Source organism: Amphiprion ocellaris, chromosome 21 (genome assembly GCF_022539595.1).
Source record: "Amphiprion ocellaris isolate individual 3 ecotype Okinawa chromosome 21, ASM2253959v1, whole genome shotgun sequence".
Classification (NCBI taxonomy): Eukaryota; Metazoa; Chordata; class Actinopteri; family Pomacentridae; genus Amphiprion; species Amphiprion ocellaris.
Window position 1 is genome coordinate 3864917 of NC_072786.1, and position 22976 is coordinate 3887892.

A 22976-nucleotide genomic window follows, 5' to 3' on the forward strand; every position below is an offset into this window, starting at 1 on the left:
TATGTCGTCAAACATGTTGTAAAAACGCGCCATATGATGAAATAATGTAAAAGAGGGCGTGAAAAACACTCCAGAAAGGTTTTCTGTGAAAAAAAAAACATCATGAATTTTGGCGCCAAAAAAACGCCTTACTATACTATGTCGAAAAAAAACGCCATTTTTCAAACATGTTGTAAAAACGCGCCATATGATGAAATAATGTAAAAGAGGGCGTGAAAAACACTCCAGAAAGGTTTTCTGTGAAAAAAAAAACATCATGAATTTTGGCGCCAAAAAAACGCCTTACTATACTATGTCGAAAAAAAACGCCATTTTTCAAACATGTTGTAAAAACGCGCCATATGATGAAATAATGTAAAAGAGGGCGTGAAAAACACTCCAGAAAGGTTTTCTGTGAAAAAAAAAACATCATGAATTTTGGCGCCAAAAAAACGCCTTACTATACTATGTCGAAAAAAAACGACATTTTTCAAACATGTTGTAAAAACGCGCCATATGATGAAATAATGTAAAAGAGGGCGTGAAAAACACTCCAGAAAGGTTTTCTGGGGAAAAAAAACATGAATTTTGGCGCAAAAAATGTCACTAAAACATCATAGTTTAGCACGTCGTCCAAAATGTTGAAAAAAGTCATATATTCGTATTGTGATCCTACAACAAATCCACCGTTGCAGTCTTATCAGGACTGATCCGTCAGAAGTGATACAAGGAACAATTGATGAAATTGTGGGGGTGTTTCCGAGTCCCATCAATTTCTGCCTCCTGCTCCATATTTAGATCACGCGATTCAGTATCTGTACGTAATGTGCACATGCATAACACACAACCATGCTCAGTGCAAGGTCATTTTGTTTTTGAGTACAGCTATATTAAATATAAAACGGCTAAATTCTATGTTGCCGTGATTTCTGATCATCAGTAACTAATTTAAAAAATGCTGCATTTCTGACAACACCATACGGGGGAATGGACTTCCTTGGCGGAGTACTGCGCTCTCTAAATGTTTTTCTTGTTTTAGGATGGCTTGATGACATCGGCCTCCCGCAGTACAAAAGTCACTTTGATGAGGCTCGTGTTGATGGACGCATGCTGCACTACATGACAGTGGTGAGCTTTTCAAGTTGTACTGGAGACTCAGCCAAGGCTTGTGGAACTTTTTTTTTCAAGCAAAATGTCTTGGGGGAATTTCTTTTACATTCTAACTTCTTTCCCACTGAATAGATCATCGAGTAGGTTACATGACTTTGTGATAACTCTTCATTTCTGCTTGATCCTGTTTCCCAGGAGGACCTGCTGTCTCTGAAGGTCGGCAGCGTTCTCCATCACCTCAGCATCAAAAGAGCCATTCAGGTCCTCCGACTCAACTTCTATGAACCCAGCTGTCTCAGACGACGACCTTCTGATGAGGTATCACACCAGGAGTCACAACCCACACTTCTGTTTTGTTTTAAAACGTCCTTTAATTTAAAAAAAAAAAAAAAAAAAAAAAATTACGTGCTTCTGAAATCTGTATTTTTTATTCTCTCGTCCAGAATAATGTCACACCGGCTGAGATCTCCCAGTGGACCAACCACAGAGTGATGGAGTGGCTGCGCTCTGTGGATCTGGCAGAATATGCCCCCAACCTGAGGGGCAGTGGGGTTCATGGAGGGCTGATGGTGAGTGGGAATGGGCATTCAACTTGCTGTAACAAAAATAAGGCAGCAAAGATAATACACAAGCATCTGTTCACTTAATTTAACAAAAACGCAAGCAAAAATGTAAAGAATGAAGTAAGCAGCTTCCTGTCCTGTCAGAAATTAGTATTGGTTCCCAACCACATACTGTACTTCATCACCTCTTGTATGACATTATCAGTGATTAAGAGCTTAGGGTAGTTATACAAATATTACAGTTTCTTTTAAGAGTATAAAAGGTAACTAAAAATTTTAAATGTAATGATATCAGAAACATGTTTTTTGAGGAATAGTTGGAAAATGAAATGATAAAAAACTTCTCATAAAAAGATATTGCAAGAAAACGACCTCACTGGGTCATTTTTGACTCACTAATGTATCTCAGGGTTAAGCTTCAGTCTTTACACTCACAGTTTTATACAAGATTATCGTTTAAAGCAAGTCACATGAAAACTCCTGATTAAATGAGTTCACGGAGATAACATTAGGTGAGGTTTCTAAAATCTGCACATCTCGAATCTCCCTGAGGACTAATAAAGTATCTATCCATCTCCACAATAAGTAAATGTGTCACATTTGCATCTCTGTGGCCACTAAGGACCTAAATCTGGAATTTAATTTTGCAATGGGACAATGTAGCTGCTCTGAAAAAATAGTTTTTAGTTATTAAAGTTTGGTAACTTTAAAAGGGGATCTTATCTCCACTGTGTAGCCTCATGTATTTACAAACAGTCTCAGGATGTAATCTGAAGACGCTGGTTGATTATGTATGAAAATATTTCCTGGTGCTGCTCTTCATTCCTGCTTTTTTGTTCCCTGTTTGACTTCTCACGATCATGTTCTAAAGGTGCTGGAGCCTCGTTTCAATGTGGAAGCGCTCGCCCTTCTGCTCAACATTCCTCCCAACAAAACCCTGCTGAGACGCCACCTGGCCACACATTTCCACCTGCTCATCGGCTCCGAGGCTCAGCGGCTCAAACAGGACTGTCTGGAAAACCCAGACTACAGCGTCCTCACAGCCACTGCCAAGGTCAAGGTAACTGTCCATCCCCTACTTCATCAAACCCCTCTGTCACTATCAGCCTCACTTTCACTTGGTATTTAAAGTAAAATAAAACTCAAGGCTACAGAAACTGGGACCAAAATTTGGATTGCAAAGATTAACCCTCCTGTTGTCCTCATTTATGGGCACCAAAAAATGTTGTTTCCTTATCTGAAAAAAATCCAAAAAAATCAGCAAAAAAATTCTTGTAAAAATCTTCAAAAAAAAAAAAAAAATCTAAAGTGATTACATATATTACATATATTTTTATGTATTTATTTATTGACTTTCCCTTTGGGGATTAATGAAGTTATTGTGAATTTTGCTGGATTTTGATTGATTTCTTTGTGAATGTTCTTAAGAAGCATTTTTAGCATTTTTCAAACTTTAAAACGGGTCACTTTTGACCCGCAGGACGACACGAGGGTTAATGAGAAGCTGGACTAATTGTTTTAGCTCTACTCAACACAGATTTTAAAAAATAAATAAATCCTGCACCTTCGTCTCTCCCGTCTCCTCCTCCAGCCCAGACGCCTGTCATTCGGTGGTTTTGGCACTCTGAGGAAGAAGCGTCATGATGATGGCGAGGAGTACGTCTGCCCCATGAATGTGGAAATGCCCAAAAACAGCAGCTTCCAGAGGAGCGTTCGGATCTATGAGGAGAACTTCGACCATCTGGAACAGGTACAGAGACACTTTTCTTTTTAAAGGTTACATTTTTAAAAGCATATAGGAGTGAATAGTTTCTGTGTTTTTTTTGATAGATGGAAGACTCTGAAGGAACTGTGAGACAGATAGGAGCGTTTTCTGAGGGAATCAACAATCTGACGGTGAGAGACTGACCTGCTTCAGTGTGATCATCGCACAGAACCAACCTTGGACTAAAAGTCTCCTGTCTGTGTTTCAGAGCATGTTGAAGGACGATGAGTTTTTCCGGGAGATCTCTGTTTGCCCTCCAGAGGACGACACGGCAGAAATGCACAGTAACCCCAACATCTGACAATATTTCATCATTCACGCACGCAGCCGTAGTTTCCATGACCATATATATTTATTGAAGTTGTCCAAAACATATTGCATGAACTGAAAATGCAAACATTTTGTAGCATTAATGTACCCCTTTCTGCATTTAGTTTATTATTCAAGCATTTATGTTTTTTATTCAGTAATCAGTGAGTGAAGCTTTGAGCGTTTCTCCCCTTATTTAGGGACTCAGCTGTAGTCAGATTCATGTTTGTGGTACGAGAAGTTACATCGTTCCCTTCAACATTAATTCATTACAATAAAATTTACTTCTAGTGGATCCGAGCTACAGAGGTAGATAGGATTGTACTTTTGCAGGTTGGGAAGTTTCTGGATCAAAAATGTTCATGTCTTCTTGTTAATACATTAGTTTTGAGTTCTTTTGTTCAGACATAGAATGATTAGCTGTTGATTACTTTATTGACAGTTTCAGCAAAAGCTCTTGCCTTCATCAGAAGTGTCTCTAATCATTCTATGTCTGAACAAAAGAACTCAAAACTAATGTATTGGGAAGTTTCTTTCATTGCTCCAATATGATGGAGGTGTGTGGTTCATCTTTCCACAAAGTGTCCTTTGCAGTTTAATTTGTGGTGGAGACAGAAATTTTAAAACCTGCACCAGTAAAACCATAATTATCTATGGAGCAAGACTTCACTAGAAGGGAGAAGTAGAACTGTGTTTATATTCTTAATGACAATTACATGATCCAAATATACCACTCCTGTCTACATCATAGTCCATGCTGTTGTGAGTATTTGGACTTTATGTGCTGTTGTTTCTATACGACTGCATTGTGTTTCTTTGTGTACTTCAAACAATGGTGAGAGAAGGCATCAGTAATGACTGAGACTATACATGGATCAGTAGAGCAGTGAAAACAGCACTCAAGCTTGCTTTATGGTCAGGCCACATAAAATTACAGCTGTTTTGTTCCACTTTAGGAATCTAACTTTGAAGTTAGAGGTGCGCCCCAGATTCCAACCTGACTTATCTGCACTGAATCTATTGTAATCTACTGAATTAGGTTGTATCCTTCAGCTTAACCTGATTGGTAGTAATATGTTGCATATACACAGCTTATTGATTTGGACAAAAACAAGACTCAGTATTGTACCGATTCATGTATAGACTCAGTCATTTTCAAAATCTTTTTCAAAATCTTCTCTGCCCTGCAGTAATTTTAGTAAAAGTAACTGTTGTTCAAAATTGACCCGTTTTAAAGTTTGGAAAAAAAGGGAGGGTTAATTCACTCCAATATGATCTGCTCCACCTCAGTCGCCATTATTTGAAGTACACAAAAACACTCAACACAGAAACGCACAAGTGCAAATACTCACAGCAGTGTTTTACATGTGGCAGATTCAACATAGGAGCATAAATACAGCTTCAGAGGGAATTCAGTTTCTTTGAAGTTGGACTGCATGATGTACAGTTGGTGTATTACTGACTGTCGATACACCTCCAGTTTGAAGAAGCAGACAGGAGGACCAGCATATGTACTTGTAATATACATGTTTGCTGTTATCACTCTACTCAGATCCACCACACTGTGCTGACAGAAACTGAGTGTTGCTTAGTGTTTAAACACGTTAGTTAAATTCCAAACTAATGGGTCAACATCCCAGCAACTGCCTTGTTCTGCGAGTTTAGAATGACTTTCTGTCAACACAGTGTGGTGGATCTGAAGAGAGCAACGCACCAATTCAGTTTCCTGTTAGCAGAGAAATATTCTACACATTATTCACTGAAAACTGCCATTCTTTTTTTTTAAGCCACTAAATTACACATGGCTACTTAAATTGTCCACTGCTGGTCCTCCTGTCTGCATGCCTGCAGTGCTGTGGCACGTCAAAGAAACCAAACTGTCCTGTTCAAATGTGAAGTTACAGCCAGGAGGTGATTAGCTTAGCATGAAGACTAGAAACAGGGTGAAGTGCTGCCATGTCTCCATCCCAAGTCAAAAAAATCCACCTGTAAAATAGGGCTGGACCAAGTATCTGAATATGAATTTTCATCATTAATTGGGGCAGCCCTACATGTTACATCTAATTTGTTTAATACAAACATGGTTCACCAATAACTCTACCTAAAATCACAGCATGTACATCTTTGGTCTTGCACAGCTTCAATAAATGAGGTTTAACATGTTGATGGAGTCAAGCTAGCAGCTTCTTCCTGTCTACAGTCTTTATGCTAAGCTAACTATCCCTGATTCTAGTGTCATACTAAAACATTAGCATTGTTTCTAGAATGTCCAACTATTCTGTCAACATAAACATGGAAACCAAAAGTTTTTACAATGAAATCTGTTTTCATGAATACCAATTGTGTTTTGTTCTGTTGTGTTTTTGATTTTTTTGGTAATAAAAATGAGACAAAGAAAAAGTTTCTTCACTTTTGGTAGAATCTCAACTACAACAGTTCTGAACATGAATTATTTTAGAATTTCTTCTGCAAAGCCTTTGTGATACAAAATAACAAAAACATCAGTAGCTGATTCTTTGCTGCATAGATGAACATAAGACCTCATTTCACTGAAAAGAGCCACTAGCGAACACGTTTTAGCAAAATATCGACAACTGTGACGTAACAGCAGGTATAATGGAATAATGAATAGTAGTTTTTTAGCTTTGCAGGTGTTAAGGCACTCAGAAAACAGCCAATAAACCTCAACGAGACCACAGCAGGACAATACATTAGAATCACATCCTCATTTTTCAAGCCAAAGCTCTAAAAACTTACTTTCCCAACAGAAAACTCTTCAAACAACTTCATATATTCACTTTGCTCCCTGTCCTTCCACCACACCAACATTAATTGGTCCAAACTGTGATCCTGTCCTCAGATGAATATCATGGGATATATATTATATATAGAATACATAGTGCAATACCCTCTGGAGCCATACGAGTGCTTTAATGCTTCCAAACCTCCATTCCTCTGTGATGACGGACAACTAGAAGGTGAACCTGTGGCTTTGGGAGTGGCCCACTTTGTCCAGATTGGGGTCGCAGGCGAACTGGATCATGGGTGGAGGTCCACACATAAGGATGAGGGTGTCGTCGCTGGGAGGAGGCAGGTGTTCCCTCACCATGTCTTCACTGATGAAGCCCTGACTGTACTCCCAGTCTGAAACACACAAACGTCCTCTGGTTAAAACGCCGCTCAGCATTAGGAGACAGGAAGGAAGCTCACTAGTGACATCTACTGGTGGTAAAACAAGCAGCTTGTACATTCCTGCAACCTTTTTAATCAGTTTAACAAAGCAAGGAAGATAAGATTATTAGCTTCTATATTAAACAGAACTGAAGAAGCCTCTTGGATGAGAGGTGAAACGTCTTCAAGGAACCTTCTTCAAGTCCAGTTGGATTGATTTAAACAACTTTGGATAACCATGATCTGGATGAATGAGAAACTACACAGACTTCTATATTAAACATTTCCGAGTGTCCGTTTTCCTCAGAGATCATTTTGTAACCTCTTCTACATTTTCTTTATCTGGCTTCAAACTACAACCACAGACACACTAAGCCAGGAGTGTCAAACTCCTCTTAGTTCAGGTTCCACATTCAGCTCAGTTTGATCTAAAGTGGGCCGGACCAGTAAAATCACAGCATAACAACCTATAAATAACCACAACTCTGCATTTTTCCTTTGTTTTAGTGCAAAAAAGTACATTCTTAAAATGCTCACATTTAAGGAATTAGCTTTTTTTTTTACTAAACATTATGAACAATCTGAAGTTTCTTAACCCTGTAAAGCTGTTTGTATCATGTATGATACATGCGTTTCTGAGACCTCCATCTCATCAACATGATAAATAGTTTCCTTAAAAACCTTTTGTATGTAACCTGATACATGTATTCTGCCCCCTTGTTAATCATCATTCCACTACTGGCAGTTGAAGTCGTATTTTGCCCCTTTTAAAAATGGCTACTTTCATGAAATCGCCCAAACGTTTTTCAGGAAAATCATTGCTAATTTTCAAGAAGTAAAAGTAAAAATAACATCTAAATTGTTGCTCATTTTAAAAAATAAGTATTTTCTGCATTGAATGAATGCATATTTACTAAGTAATTCATTGTATATATTTCAATTAACTTGTGTTAAAATGTCTGTATCATATATGATACTCCAGGATTATAACATTTTTCCCTGAATTGTCATGTACCATTTTTGTAATGTAATCTATATTATACCTATGAGAATACAAACACATACTACTTTAATTACTTAGTTAACTTAATTAATGAATGAAATGCCATCTTCAAATGCATTCTGAGTATTTTTACAATGATTCCTCTGAAATCATAATCGCTATATTATATTGACCTATTTATAAATGTCAGAAAGACTAGAGGAAGATGAGAGAAAAAGAAATTTCATAGAAAATGTCATCAACACCCTGCTTTTGATGACTTAATTCACTTAATGAATGAAATGCCATCTTCAAATGCATTTTGAAAATTTTTACAATAACAATTCCTCTGAAATCATAATCATTATACTATATTGATCAATTTTTACATGTCAAAACGACTAGAGGAAGAAGATAGAAAAAGAAAGTACATTGAAAATGCCATCAAGGAGATACTGGATGGAAACACAAGTGACATGAAGCAGTTAGCAGATGAGGATGAGGAGGAGCTAGAGCAGGTTTTCGACATATTATGGGATTAGTACATATGTTCAGTGTGAGAATACTGGGAGATGGAGACAAAGCTTCCTGCAGTTTGTTGTTCTGTTCTTTCTTTTAATTTGATCTATTATTACATTATTTTTTTGCTATGAAGTGTCAGATCACTCAATGCTAATAGTAGACTGGAGCAAGTGGAGTTTTACTGTAGATTGTTGCGAGCAAAAGTTACCCAAAACGCCTAATGTATCATATATGAGGCAAAAAAAATTTTTTTTTGATTTTGTTAAAAGGGGTAATAAACATGTCAATTCGCGTCACCCTGAACCAAACTATGGTCACGTGACGTCTCCCCCATATGAACACTGTAAAACAGCACCACACTTAGCTCCAGAGGTCTACATTATCAAAGTTACCTTTATTAACATCCGGTTTATTGCATTTTTAATTAGTTTTAATTATCATATAAATTTAAACATTTATGAAATGATGACAAAAAACAACCAACTTCAAACCAGAAGCTCCAAAATTACTCTTATGGACAGTCACTGCTGGAATCTTTAAAAAAAAAAAAAAAAAAATCATGGATCCAGACTATGAGCTAACAGACAAACCAGTGCCAATCATCACATAAACTATAATCCAAAACCAATACGAGGAACTTAAAAATCTAAAACATGCTGAATACAACACAGGAAGCAAAGCTGACAAAAAAACCCTGCAGACTGTGAGAACATCAGCCACCTCTCGCCTGAGAGTAGATCTGAATTCTAACTACGTATTTCAATAAATGTGCGCATTTGCGTTCAGTTTGTTGTCTGAAAATACTTTGTCACTTCTTAACCTATTTCATACAAAAGGTTCATTATTTTAACCCTCGTGTCGTCCTGCAGGTCAAAACTGACCCGTTTTAAAGTTTGAAAATGTGGGGGAAAATATGCATTTTCAACATTTTTGGCAAATCTTTGAACATTTTTTGGTGGAAAAAAAGAACATTCATTTTTTGCAAATTTTCATTTGCATTTGGGGAATTTTTTTGCAGAATTTTTGGATTTTTTTCAGACAAGGAAACAATATGTTTTGGTGCCTGTAAATGAGAACAACAGGAGGCTTAAATATGCAAATGTTCATTGATTTTACACTAAGTACAAAGCATGTTAATTACACACCTGAATGTATATTTTGGATGTTTTCTTTTTCATTAGTCTGAAAGAGGACTTGTTAAATATCAGAAAATCTTCAAACTGACAACTGCGAAAAAGAAACCTGTCTTTAAGAGTCTCGTCTTAACCACTTAATATTTCTAGACGGTACATAAAAAAGTTTCTGTGACTGTGTGAGACTTTTCTCCAACCCAAAAACTTCACATGACGCTGCAGATAATGTGGCCTCATTTGTTATCAGTCACATGATTCTGTGAAAAAAGCCTCAGAAACACGACTGAACGCCGCAGTAGCAAGAAAACATCACCGACTGCTTCCTTTGTTGTTCACCACAATACACCATTCAAATACCTTCAAACTAAAGCTGCTAATTTACAGACAGAAATTAACTAGGTTTTCCCCAAACACTTTCGGATTTAGGACTCTGAACACAGAGACTCTGAACTAAAATTACTGCGTTATTGATTGACAAAATAATCATCAGCTGTCCTTCATACCATTTTTACACAACTCTGAGAAAGGGCTGAATGATTTGTGGAAAATATCTATTTGACAGGAACTGCAATTTCATTTATGGTATTTTTTTTAAGTGAAGCTTCAGTTTTTTATTCACGGTGTAAAAGATTTAAAACGTGATATAATTTTACCACATGAGATACCATCGAACATGAAACTGTCACGCAAGAAGGAAGTAAACCAGCATACACTGATCAATGGACAGAATAAACAACCTCTGAAAGTTTCAATCTGCTCACATGACATAAAATAATATAATAATAAATAAAATTAAAAGAAAGAACAAAACAACAGACTGCAGGCAGCTTTGTCTCCATCCCCCACTAGGCCTAGGCTCTCACACTGGACATCTGCACTAATCCCATACACATTTATTGAAAATGACTCAATAATTGTCTAAAAGAACAAAAAAAAACTGTTTTGAAAGTGCTCAAATGGTTCAAAATGCTTTAAAAAAATTTCATTATGACATTTTGAATGTAATTTCTTGGTTCTCTCTTCTTCCTCCAGTCTTTTTGACATCTAAAAATGTATCAATATACTACAGGTATTAGGATTTCAGAGGAATTGTTGTTGTAAAAATACTCAAAATGCATTTGAAGATGACATTTGAGTGCAGCCTTTGCGATTTGCATGTTGTGTTGTTTCAATCATTTGTTCATCTCTATTTCCCCATGTCAAATATGTGCTCTGCATGAGATCAGAGACGCCTACTAGGGCATGTGTCTGATGTACAGTTTATTTAGAGACATGTGTAGTTGGACTCACTCTCTGGTGCTCTGTCCACGGTGAACCACAGCTTGAACCGGTCGGGGTTGTTGACCTGAATCTCCTCCAGCTCTGGTCTGAGCAGGATGTCTTTCTCAGTCTGTGAAAGCAAACAAGATGAACACGTTTTCAACCACAACATGAAAGAACCACACTGTCTCTGTGTGATAAAAATACACTAGAAAGGAAATACCCTGCAGCAACATCTACACTGATCAGCTACAACTTTTAAACCACCTGCTGAGTCTTTTTCTTTGGAGGAAAATCCCTGCATGGATACCAAATCACATGACCTAAATATGTAGCAGGCAGCAGGAATTGATGGGACTCAGAAACACCCCCACAATTTAATCAATTATTCCTTGTATCATTTATAAGTCCTGATAAGTCTGCAGTGGTGGATTTGTAGTAGGATCACAGGACCAACAGATTTGGATGAAATTTTCATAGAAGGTCAGAAATGACTCAAGGACCAAGTGATTAGATTTTGTCAGTGATGCAGCTTATAGTCTGGATCTACAGCTTTGTTAAAGACTTCCCATTGTGAGACAGCAGCACAGTATCACTGTAACTATGACAACAAGTGAACACTATGTCAGCTGCCTGCTGATGATCACATGATTGCGATCCTACCACTGACGTATCCGTCAGAAATGACACAAGGAACAGCTGATTAAATTGTGGGGGCGTTTATAAGTTTTCCATCCATCCACACGTGAATTTTCAGACTTGTCAGCAGCGTCTTCCTCGTGTCAAGAAATCGCTTCTTAGATAAACACTTCCTGTGCCGCTGGAATGGCGCCAAAAATAAAAGCCCTTAACATTAAAAAAAATATGCCTTCAAAATAAAAGCTGGGAGGGAACGGTTGTTTTAACACTAGCAAAACAAAGCCTTGCAAAAAGTCATGAAGTGATCGACAGACCTTTATAAGAGTAATTTACACATATTTAGGTCATGTGATTCAGTATCCCTACATAACATACACCTGTGCTCTGCGCAAGGTCATTTTGTTAGTGGGTACATCTATATTAAATGGCCACATTCTATGTCGCCATGATTACTGATCATCAACAATAATAATAATAATAATAATAATAATAAATAAACAGATAAGATGAATTCCTATAAAAAATGCTGCATTTCTGACAATGCCATATGGGGGAATAGTGCTTTTCTTGTTGCATTACTGCAAAAACTGTAAATAGATTTGTGTATCAGAACTTAAGTTTTTCCTTCTTTCCTCTCCCATCAATTGCCTCAGATTTATCTTTTATTTTTATAGAAAACTTCTTATAAAGTGGTTCAAACTAGCTCCACCTGCAGCAGCAACAGTAACATGCTGCAGACACACTGATGCTTCACTGTTAACAACAGAATGATGTCAGACATAATCCTGCTGATACTTGTGTACTTAAGTAGTATTTTTCATGCAAGACTTATTTATAATTTGATATGTCTGTATCAGTAAAGATCTGAATGCTTCTTCAACCACTCCTGTCACAAGATAGTTCAGCTAAATCAGTTCACTCGTCAGGGGTTTTAATGCTGTGACTGATCAGTGTAGACTACAACCATGTGAGTCTGATTTATAAAACTCACCTGATTGGCAAAAAGCAGGTAACACACAGTTTTATCCTGAGGATCCTTCATCACTGCTGTGATTAGCTGCAGCATGGGAGTGATTCCTGGAACAACACCAGGAAACAGAATGAGCTTAGACACAGAATCTCCTCTTTTATACACACAAAAAAGTACAAAAATATAGGGAGTGCTTTGGTCATATAATAAAAGAATTCTACAAACGTGCCTTCAGATCTTTAAACATCTCTCTGTAAACACAAACATTACTGACTAGAGCATGCACCAATCAAAGTACAGAATGTTCCAGTCATCATTTATTATGAGTTTAACAGCTTATCTGCTCTGTCAGGACTGTGGGTGTGGTTTGATCAGATAGCAGGAGCATACAACCCAACTGAACCCTTGGCTCTGCGCCTCTGCTAGACAGTTTTCCAGGGTGAAACAGCTGTTAGAAAAGACAGTGAAAGTTCTTCTCACCTGTCCCTCCAGCGATCATTCCCACATGTTTGGCTTTCTTGGTGTCGGCCGGAGACTTTTTGTCAGGTTTAACGTCAAACACGCCTGTAGATGGAAAGTTACCACAATAAATCAGGCTGCTGAAGCTGCGTTTGGTTAGCCGACAACGGAATCTATTCATGTACTGTATTCAGTCGTTGTTGCTCACCTCTGCCCTTGTAAACCAGGAGGCCGCTGGGTCCCCTGAAGTCGATGGTGTCGTTGAGCTTCAGACTCTCCAAGTACTGACTCATCTTCCCACCTTCTGGGAACTTAGGATGAACACCTTTAAAGTAAACCTGTCAGCATGGAACAAAAGGAAAAACGGTTAAAACGACAAATCATTACCTGCACATACACACATACACACAAACTTAGAAATGTCCTTAATTTTGAAAGAAAATGGAATATCTCCATAGGGGTACAGAGGAACATTTCCAGCAACCATCACTCCTGTGTTCTAATGCTACATTGTGTTAGCTAATGGTGTTGAAAGGCTCATTGATGATTAGAAAACCCTTGTGCAGTTATGTTAGCACATGAATGAAAGTGGGAGTTTTCATGGAAAGCATTTTGAACAGTAGCGTAGATACACATACATAATTAAAACATATAGAACAACTTTTCCAAATTCTCTACCTTCACCACCAGATCCACGTAGCCTTTGTCGTCATCGCTGGACACTGGTGTGTACGGACGGACGACCAGCTTCCCGTCTATTTTTGCAGACAAATAGATGTGCTGTCCTGAAAGGAAAACAAAGAGTTTACTGCTGACGTCAGGAGTTTCCTATCATTCATATAATTTGGTAGAAACTCACATTTAGAGCTAAAACAAAAAGTCGATTATCAGCAACTTGAAAAGCAAAAATGCTGAACGTGGTTCTGGGGAGGATTCATTGGTTTAAATCTGTCAGACGGGACAGTGGATTGAAGCTGTTTGGGTTTTGGACTAAGGAACTGCCACAATTGTACAATTTTCTGTCAAAAATGTAAAAGAAAAAATTAAAAAGAAGAAGGCCGTTTGATTATTTGCTCTCCGACGGTCTTTGAACTACCTATGTGTGACATGTGCTTCCACTGGGACATCTAACCAAGTTAAATTTACTACAAAATATTTTCTTAACCCTCCTGTTGTCCTCATTTACGGGCACCAAAAGATATTGTTTCTTTGTCTGAAAAAAATCCAAAAATTCAGCAAAAAAATTCCCCAAATTTCTAAAAATTTGCAAAACCTTCAGGAACAAAATTCCACTAATTCCTTAAAAGTTATTTTTTTAAAAATCACCCAAATTTGGCAAGAAATTCTCATAAATATTTTCAAAAAATGACTAAAAATCTTCCCAAAAAAATCCTAAAAATATCTAAAGTGATTACATATATATCAGTAAAACTTCTAATATTTTCTTTAAGAATGTTCACATAAATCACATAAATCCAGCAAAATTCACTGGATTTTGGTTGATTTTTTTTGTGAATGTTCTTAAACATTTTTAACATTTCTTTTTTTCCACAAAAAAATGTTCAAACATTTCCCAAAAATGTTGAAAATGTGGACATCAGAAGTTTCACTGTGAAAATATATATTTTTTCCCACATTTTCAAACTTTAAACCGGGTCAATTTTGACCCACAGGACATCACGAGGGTTAATGACACATTTATACATTTGCCAAAAATAAACCACATGCTTTAGGTCCTGTAAAACATAAAGACATTTCAGTGACTGTTTCGGCTGAACTACATGTGTTTCCACAGAGCAGCAAGGACGCAAGTATGGAAACAAATTAGAAAGACCAAGATTAAAATTAAATAAATTAAATCAATGCTACATGGCTCAAAGTTCTAGTTTCGAGAGGTTGTATAAATACAAATAGGCCTAGACAAATATACCTATCGCATGTGGAGCCACCATTTTGCCAATACTGGTAACACCTAAAGGCACCTGGGAAAAAATATTGTATATACTGATCCTGTTGTTTTCAATTTCTGCAACGTAATTAATCAAACAATTCAATGTTTTTTGAACCACCCTGGCATTACACAAGTGTCACATTGCACAAAAACACTTGTGAGTCCTCTCTACTTCTAGTAGTGGTTGTACTGCTTCAGGCCTTTAGACTGCAGTGAAACGTTATTAGCCACCAGGGAGTAAAAATGTGACAGAAGAAGCAAAAGATGCCCAGAAACTGATTGATGCTCAGAAGTTGAAGCAACAAGACGGGTCTATGTCTGTCAAACTAACTATGTAGTATAAATTAAGGGTGAATGATTGTTCAATTTCAAATTAAAATCACGATTTGGAAAACAGAAAATCAAAATCTGGAATTTAATGAGGCTGAAGCTGTACTAGAATTTTGTTTAATGTGAGCAGAGGTTGGCTATGTTGCCCTTTGATCAATGTACACCACGTGGTTCAGTCCTATTAGCTGTGGTTCGGCTAACATAAATCCAGTTTATTCTATAGCCACACCTCGTACATTTTGCAGCACATCAGACACAGAGTTGAAACTGTTGTGTCGATGGTTTTGCAAATTACTGCCATCATCACTGAATGAGTCACACAATATTTGTCAGGGGAAAAAAATAATCACAACTGGATATTTCCCTGAATTGTTCAACTATACCAACGAAAATAACCACTCAAAGTTTCAATCTGCTTCAATTAAATGAAACTAAATTACAGCATTAGGTTCATTATTTAATAATCACACTTTGTACATCCTAAATTGCAGCCCTTGCAATTTGCTTAAGCGCACCATTTGAAAACGATTAATATCTCAACACTCATCCGCAACAAGCAGTTTGAAGACATCATAAATCAACAGATGAATAATTTAGTAGTGGCTCTAATATTACATTTCTTAAACAGATGTTGTACCTACTGACAGTTCACTTACATACAGTCATGTAAAAGATTATCAGACCACCCTTGTTTTCTTCAATTTCTTGTTCATTCTAATGCCTGGTACCACTAATATTTTATGTCCTGTTTGACCTGCTTCAGCTTCATTGTATTCCAGGGTATATAAGAGGACATTTCATGTCATCAGCAGCACATTCAAAGGTCTAGAGTGGTTTCCTGCTGACATTCAAGCCACAGCACAACTCAGAAGTTGTCAGCTCTCACATAATGCCTAAAACTAAAGAATTATGTGAAGCCACAAAGGCAGCCATCTTGGCACTGCTAGAAATTGACATGAGTGAGAGACAGGTAGTGAAGAAACTGAAGATCTCCAAGACAGCTGTTCATTACACCAAGAAAAAACAAGCCCAGCATGGTTCTACCAAACTGCTAGCTGGTCAGGAAACGTTTTTCTACCCACCAGATGACGTCACTCATCTGTTCCTGTGTCAGGAATCGTCCTCAGACCTCCAGGGACTTTAAAAATGAATGGGCACTGTGGAGAAATGTGACTTGTTCAGCAAGGACAGTTGGAAAGTGACTTGTTGAAGCTGATCTAAAGTCACACAGGACAGGAAGAAGCCTTCATCATGGAAAGGCAGAGGAAAGCCTGGTTACTGTTTGCTGGGATCACAAGGATTGGACTGTTGATGATTGGACTAAGGTTCTCTTCAGGGATGAATCCAGTTTTCAGTTGATGTCCACTTCAGCCAATTTACTGGTTAGGAGGAAGCCTGGAGAAGCTACAAACCAGACTGTCTGCCCCTACAGTAAAACATGGGGGTGGATCAGTGACCATCTGGGGTAGTTTCAGTCTGGGTGGAACAGGACAAATGAACCAGGTCATGTACAGGACTACTCTAGAAAACAGTCTTCTTCCATCAGCTGGAAAACTCTTTCCTACCTCCAATGACTGGATTTTCCAACAAGACAAGGTCAGTTAAAGCCTGGATGGAGAACCAGAACATTAGAACCATGCCTTGGCTGCTCAATCACCAGATCTAAATCCAGTTGAAAACCTGTGGAAAATCATCAAACCCTAAATGGAAAACCACAAACCCAAAAACAAAGCAAATTAGTTAGAATTAGTGCAACAGGAATGGGCTGCTGTGACAGCAGAACAATGTGAGAAGCTGGTGGAGAGCAGCCAAGATGCATGGATGCAGTCATCAGAAACAATGGTTATGAATCAGTACTAACTCCTGTGTGGATCATGGGACTAAAACATATAGAAAAGAAGACATGGAATCCTAAAAGCTGTTTTTGGCAGAACAATGCTATAGCTATTGATGGAAGAACTGAAGAGATTTTGGCTATTAACCATAAAAACATGGAAAATATCTGGATATCAGCTCTGAAATGAAACGGTTGGGAGCTATTTTTGCTGTTATTATATTTGTCCAAAGAAATGTACCTTTAGTTGTACCAGGCATTAGAAAACAACAAGAAACAGGAAGAAAACAAGAGTGGTCGATTGTAGTATACTTTTGCTGAACAAAGGGTGCTTTAATCGCATAATGCTGCAACTTGAGGTGGTTGTTAATAAGGTTAAATCTTATAGAAGTCACTCTTATAATGATTATTTTAATAGATGACATATTAATTGACTGCGTGAGGCTCATACTGACCGATAGGCAGCCCCAGGACGTGTTCAGGAGAAGGCAGAGCAAAGCGGAACCTCCTGGTGTCGTGGCTGACAATCTGACCAAACAACAGACAGTTTCACAAAGTTAAACTACATAACACTGACAGCAGCGGCGGTACGTGAATGCACCTGCTGCGTTTGAGTCTATTGGTGCTGTTGCAGTGACTCTGTTTACCTGTCTGTCTATGAGCCGCAGCGCATACTTGATGTTGGGGTCCTCTAAGGTGATGGCGGGTCTCCTCTTGGAGAACAACAGTCTGAAGATGAGGTTGATGATGCTGTCAAAGCCGCCTCGGATCAACTGTTGATGAAGGTCAAAAGCAGGAGAATGACTCAAACAGCAGCAGCTAGCATTAGCTACCAGCAGGGTTAGCATTACGGGGCGCAGTCGCGCTAAAAGTCACTTAGTTTAATCCATAACAGGAGAAATGAGTCACGGTGGGCAGGCCGAGAGTCCGCTGAAGTTCGGTTGGGAAAACTGCACGTTAGCTAACGTCAACGCTAGCTAACGCAGAGAAACTCGCTAAAGTGAAACGGGCCCGGTGACTTTTAATTCACTCATACTCACCCCAATAATGTAGGACAGCATTTTGAGTCCGTCTGGAGGGGAGTGAAGTTGTTTGTTGACAGAGGAAGCAGCTCCAGGTGGACCAAAGGCGACTGATTGCGACGCTGCTGCAAGCTACAAGTCCGTCAAGTTAGCGAGCGGAGATAAACATATCCGGTCACCGTGAATGAAAATAAAAGCATCGATTTCCCCGGTAATGCACTGATTATTTTAATAACGTTCAACAACTCGGGTCACAAAGTAAACACACCGAACGCGTGACTGTTCGTGGCAAAATTAAAAGTTAGGACAGCATTTTAAAGGTCAAATTTTCTAATTTAATAGCAAGTTCTTGATGTTTTCCGAAGCTTCCGGTCTGATAGCGACTAATGCCTGCTAACTTGACAGCGCTCGACTCAACGTCACTTCCGCATAGCGGCTCTAAGATTTTCTGAATAAAACCTCATAGAGTTTAAGAGCAGGCACAGAAAAACTGCATAAGGAGGCTAAAGTTCAAATGTGCCTTTTTCAGCAAATTAATTAAAGTCCCATATGTCGCCAGTATGTGTCTTTTAAATGTTGAGCTCAAAACAACACTCAATGGTTCATTTTGCTATTACTAACCTCTGCTTTTGGTCCTGTATTAAACAGGGTTTTGTAACTTCAAATGCAGCTGAGTTCAGGAAGAAGACATTCTTTGTGTTTTGTGAATGATAGCATTTGGTAAATAGTTGTTGCACAGGAGCTGCAACAACTAAGTAAGTGTGTGAAACAGGACTTTCTTTTCTCTTTATCTCAGAGTGATCATTGATACAGAATATGACTGAATTCACAGCACAGCTATTGCTTTTAACTTGGGAAATGGCTCTAAAATGACTGCATGCAATCTTAAAGAGCTGCATGAAATGCAGTGTTTTGGTTTTATGTACTGACAGAAATGTAAAATTTGTGAAAAACTTAATTTCTTTCTTCTTTTCAATTTATTGCTGTGAAACTCAACCCATAGAACTGTATTGCTGAATTTATAAGGAAATCCCGGTGCCAAAAGGGCTTTAAGTTAAAATAAAAGCTGCAAGCAGCGTTGGACGGGTCCTCGCATCCATGCTGGTCGGCGAATCCGCGCACGTCCACCAGGCGGCGCTGCGACCGAGAGTGTAGATTGGCCTATGGATGTGATCAGGGTCGCACTCTGATCACACATGTAAAATTTCAGGCAGATCGGACCATGTACAGGCTAGTTATAGAGCTCTTCCTTCTATCCACCAGGTGGCGCTATGACTGTGGCTGTATGTCAGCATATGGATGTGATCAGGACTGGACTCTGATCATACATGTAAAGTTTGAGGCCGATTAGAGTATGTTTAGGGCAGTTACACAGCAGTTGATGTTTCATGGCGAAGCATCAAAGTTCAGGAGTCTGCCATGGCCACGCCCTCAGACTTTTGCGGAGCATTTTGATAAATTTTGATCTCCCATGTGTGTAGTACATCCTGGCTGAATGTCGTCTCTGTCGGTGTTAACCTGTTTGAGTTAATATCTGTTCAAAATGTCAAAAAAAGAGCCAAAATTAAAGGTTGGTGTTAAATTGTAGAAAGAAGCAGAAGATGAAAGAAAGAAAGTACATAAAAATGAAGCAATTAAATAAAAGGGAAAAAGTTAAGACAATCAAACTTTAATAAAGTATGGGGGAAAAAAAGATGTAAGAAATAGAAGAAGTTTATTAAATAAATAAACAAGAAATTTATAAATAAGTGTTGTAGTGTTTTTCAGTTAATTGATGGATAGGCGTAGTGAGAGACAGCCAGACCATGGGGTAGTAGAAATAAGAATGAGTACAACTCACGGGGATGCGACGGGGAATCGAACCCGGGCCTCAGCGTAGCAGATCTAGTACATACGTGAGTGGCTTAACCCGTAGAGCTATATGAACACACATGTTATGTGCTTGTAAACGTGTATTCATCCAATAGAAACTCTAGTGGTAGGGTTAGGGTTACAGAGGAAGGTCCTGACAGTAGCAATGTATCAAAAGAATTTATTTAAAAAATAAAATTTTTCCATAATTTAATAATAAGTCAGACTAACCCAAAAAATTCCTAAAATGAAGTTGTTGTTTTTCCGTCCGCATCGTCGATATAGCTAACCTAAAGGTACTAACCTAAAGGTACTAACCTAAAGGTACTAACCTAAAGGTACTCTTTTTCAACCACGATGCGGACGGAAAAACCGCGAATTAATTTCTCAGAATATTCGGCTGCTTAGTATTAAAATTAAAAATATTTATGTGCAATATTTAATTTCCCCAATTTTCATTACAGCTGTAAGGACCTTGCTCATTAACCCTAACCCTACCCCTTGACTTTCGATTTGATTTATACACGTTTTCAAGGCGAGAACATGCGTGCTCATGTAGCTCTACGGGTTACGTCTCTGACGCATGTACTATGTCCCCACCGCGGAGACTCGGGTTCGACTCCCGCTTGTACACCCCATGCTTGATGAGCTGGTCTACCTCTTATTTCTAACCCCGTTGTCTGGCTGTCTCTCACTACGCCTATCCAAACAAAAAGTGAAAGACACTAGTACATTTATTTAAATAGTTTAATGTTTCTTTACAAATAAACACCTTAAAGACAATAACACTTTTACTAGGAATTAAACACAATTTACTATGAAAACTTTTTATATACAATTACACATTACAATCTACTACAAGTTCTTCACATTACAAACTACAAGATTTTAAACATTTAATATTGAAAATAATATTTTAACTCATCACATCCAATAATACTTTTCACTCAACAATTACACATTAAAAAGACAAAACAGTTGTACATCTAATCTAATATTATAAAATCATGAAAAATGACAAAAGACCAAAACAAAAATTTTAAGATTAATCTAAAAACAGACAAAAAAAATTGAAAAACACCAGTGACACTTTTGAATATCTAATTACACAGAAGACACAATAACAAAATCCAAAAAAACAAATTAATTTACACATCTTAAAACGTTTTCTATTCTGAAACAAAAACATCTGGTTGTTTCTTCAAACACTTCCTCTTTCAATGTTCTGGGTTGCACTATTAATTGATTTACTAATAACTCTTTTCTCAAAACTGCTTCCCTCATAAAGTCTACTAATAGTTGAAATCATTGATCAAACTAATGTTACCTTCTGATCACCACTAACTATACTTTTCAGTGAATACAATCAAAGTTTCTTCACCATTTCTAAATAGTACACAGGTGAACGTCTCACCAATACTCAAATGGATACTCTAAATGTGAAATCAAGACTCATGGTCACAACTTTTAAGGCTTCGATTAAACAGAAATTTCTAACTAACACAGAAATGCTAAGACACTTTGCACATTGCAGTCCTCAGACTATCTGACATTTCAAACTAACAGACAACTACACATGGACATAGAAGACACAAGTCCTTGGACTATCTGAAGGTTCTAGTTTACAGACAACTACTGTGAAACTTCGAAAATTTCAGCCCTCAGACTGTGTGAAAGCTCATCTCCTCAGGACTCAAGAGGTCTGTACACTTTGAACATCTTGGAAATCAGGGTTCAACCCTCCAGCACAAAGCCTAAAGTCCAACCTCCTGCCAAAAACTGTCGAGTCAAAACTCAAGTTAAAAATTAAAGCTGCAAGCAGCGTTGGACGGGTCATCGCATCCTTGCTGGTCGGCGAATCCGCGCACGTCCACCAGGCGGCGCTGCGACCGAGAGTGCATGTCGGCCTATGGATGTGATCAGGGCTGGACATTGATCACACATGTAAAATTTCAGGCAGATTGGAGCATGTACAGCAGAGTTAGACACCACTTCCTGTTTCATGGCGAAGGATCCATTTTTTGGGAGTCGCCATGTCCACGCCCTTTGAAATGAGATGAACATTTTGATAACTTTTCATCAAGTCGCGTGTTTGCATGTACTGGCCAAATTTGAGGTCTCTCGGAGTTATCCCCGATGAGTTATTAATTTTAAAAAATTTACAGCTAATTCAAGATGGCCGACTTCCTGTTGGGTTTAGGGCGTGGCCATGATTGACTTTTTCGTGTGTCCTGATGTGCTGCATATGCATGCAAAGTTTTGTAACTGTAGATGAAACAGTCTGGCAGTTGGCCTAATGACAACTTTTTGCAACTTTGTAGGGGGCGCTATGGAGCCATTTTGCCACACACATGCGCAACTCCCATAAAATATCAAATTTTTCGCCAGTCCTGATGAGCATGCCAAGTTTGACGCGTTTTGGGGTATGATAAGGCCGCCAAAAATGGCGATTTCCCGGCGGGCAAAGAATAATAATAAATAAATAAAAAATAAATAAATTCCAATAGGGTCTTCACACCGTCGGTGCTCGGACCCTAAAAATATGTAGGAAATATGTATGAAATGATGCAATACACATCTATGTTTCCATTTAATAACACAGCTCTAAAACCAACCAATATATCAGCTACTTAAAAGGGAAATTTAAAGAAACTAGGTGTTATATTTCAGTTTATAAAAGTGTCACTGATGACAAAGCAGCAGTTTAAACTTCACCGGACATCTTTAACCGATGAGATTTATGAGTCCTAACATCCAAATGAGCTTCATGTCACAGCAGCGGCCTCTAATCTATAAATCTACATCCTCTGGTCATCAGATTCCCTGTCAGCTGAGCATCACGTTAATATGAAATCATGTTCCTGTGGAGGACAAACTCCTGTCCCCGTCTTCTGGCTCTGGTACGCATTAGTAAATATTTACTAATAGAAATTGATCTGTGGCCAGAGTGAAATGGAAAAACTTAATCTGTTTTTTTGTTGTGCTGCTGTGCGTCCTTTAGATGGCAGTAGTGACCTTTTCAACAGAGTGTCGTGAAGCAAACATCATCATTAATTAAAATCTGAATATGTCATGCATGCACACAGTTTTCTTTTTGAAGTGAGGGGAGTTTTGTGCAGCCGGAGT

At 38.2% G+C, this 22976-nt stretch overlaps 2 protein-coding genes across 3 annotated transcripts in view; one reads left to right on the forward strand and one right to left on the reverse strand.

Moving 5' to 3' along the window:
* LOC111588309 (liprin-beta-1-like) overlaps positions 1 to 6126 on the forward strand; it is a 40446-nt gene extending 34320 nt beyond the window's left edge. For both annotated transcript variants that reach the window (XM_055006401.1, XM_055006402.1), the window contains exons 19-25: positions 1019 to 1107; positions 1285 to 1407; positions 1533 to 1658; positions 2524 to 2712; positions 3244 to 3402; positions 3483 to 3548; positions 3626 to 6126. In XM_055006401.1, coding sequence (XP_054862376.1) covers positions 1019 to 1107; positions 1285 to 1407; positions 1533 to 1658; positions 2524 to 2712; positions 3244 to 3402; positions 3483 to 3548; positions 3626 to 3718 — 845 coding nt within the window. In that variant the 3' untranslated portion in view covers positions 3719 to 6126. The remainder of the gene's footprint in view (positions 1 to 1018; positions 1108 to 1284; positions 1408 to 1532; positions 1659 to 2523; positions 2713 to 3243; positions 3403 to 3482; positions 3549 to 3625) is intronic.
* Positions 3751 to 18152, reverse strand: LOC111570884 (NADH-cytochrome b5 reductase 3). The gene is made up of 9 exons (XM_023273880.3): positions 18018 to 18152; positions 17625 to 17750; positions 17433 to 17505; positions 13541 to 13647; positions 13071 to 13200; positions 12884 to 12967; positions 12425 to 12510; positions 10825 to 10924; positions 3751 to 6870 (listed from the first exon to the last, which is right to left on the reverse strand). The coding sequence occupies exons 1-9, from the start codon at positions 18036 to 18038 to the stop codon at positions 6698 to 6700; spliced, it is 900 nt and encodes a 299-aa protein (XP_023129648.1). The 5' UTR covers positions 18039 to 18152; the 3' UTR covers positions 3751 to 6697.
* Between the last annotated feature and the right edge of the window lie 4824 nt (positions 18153 to 22976).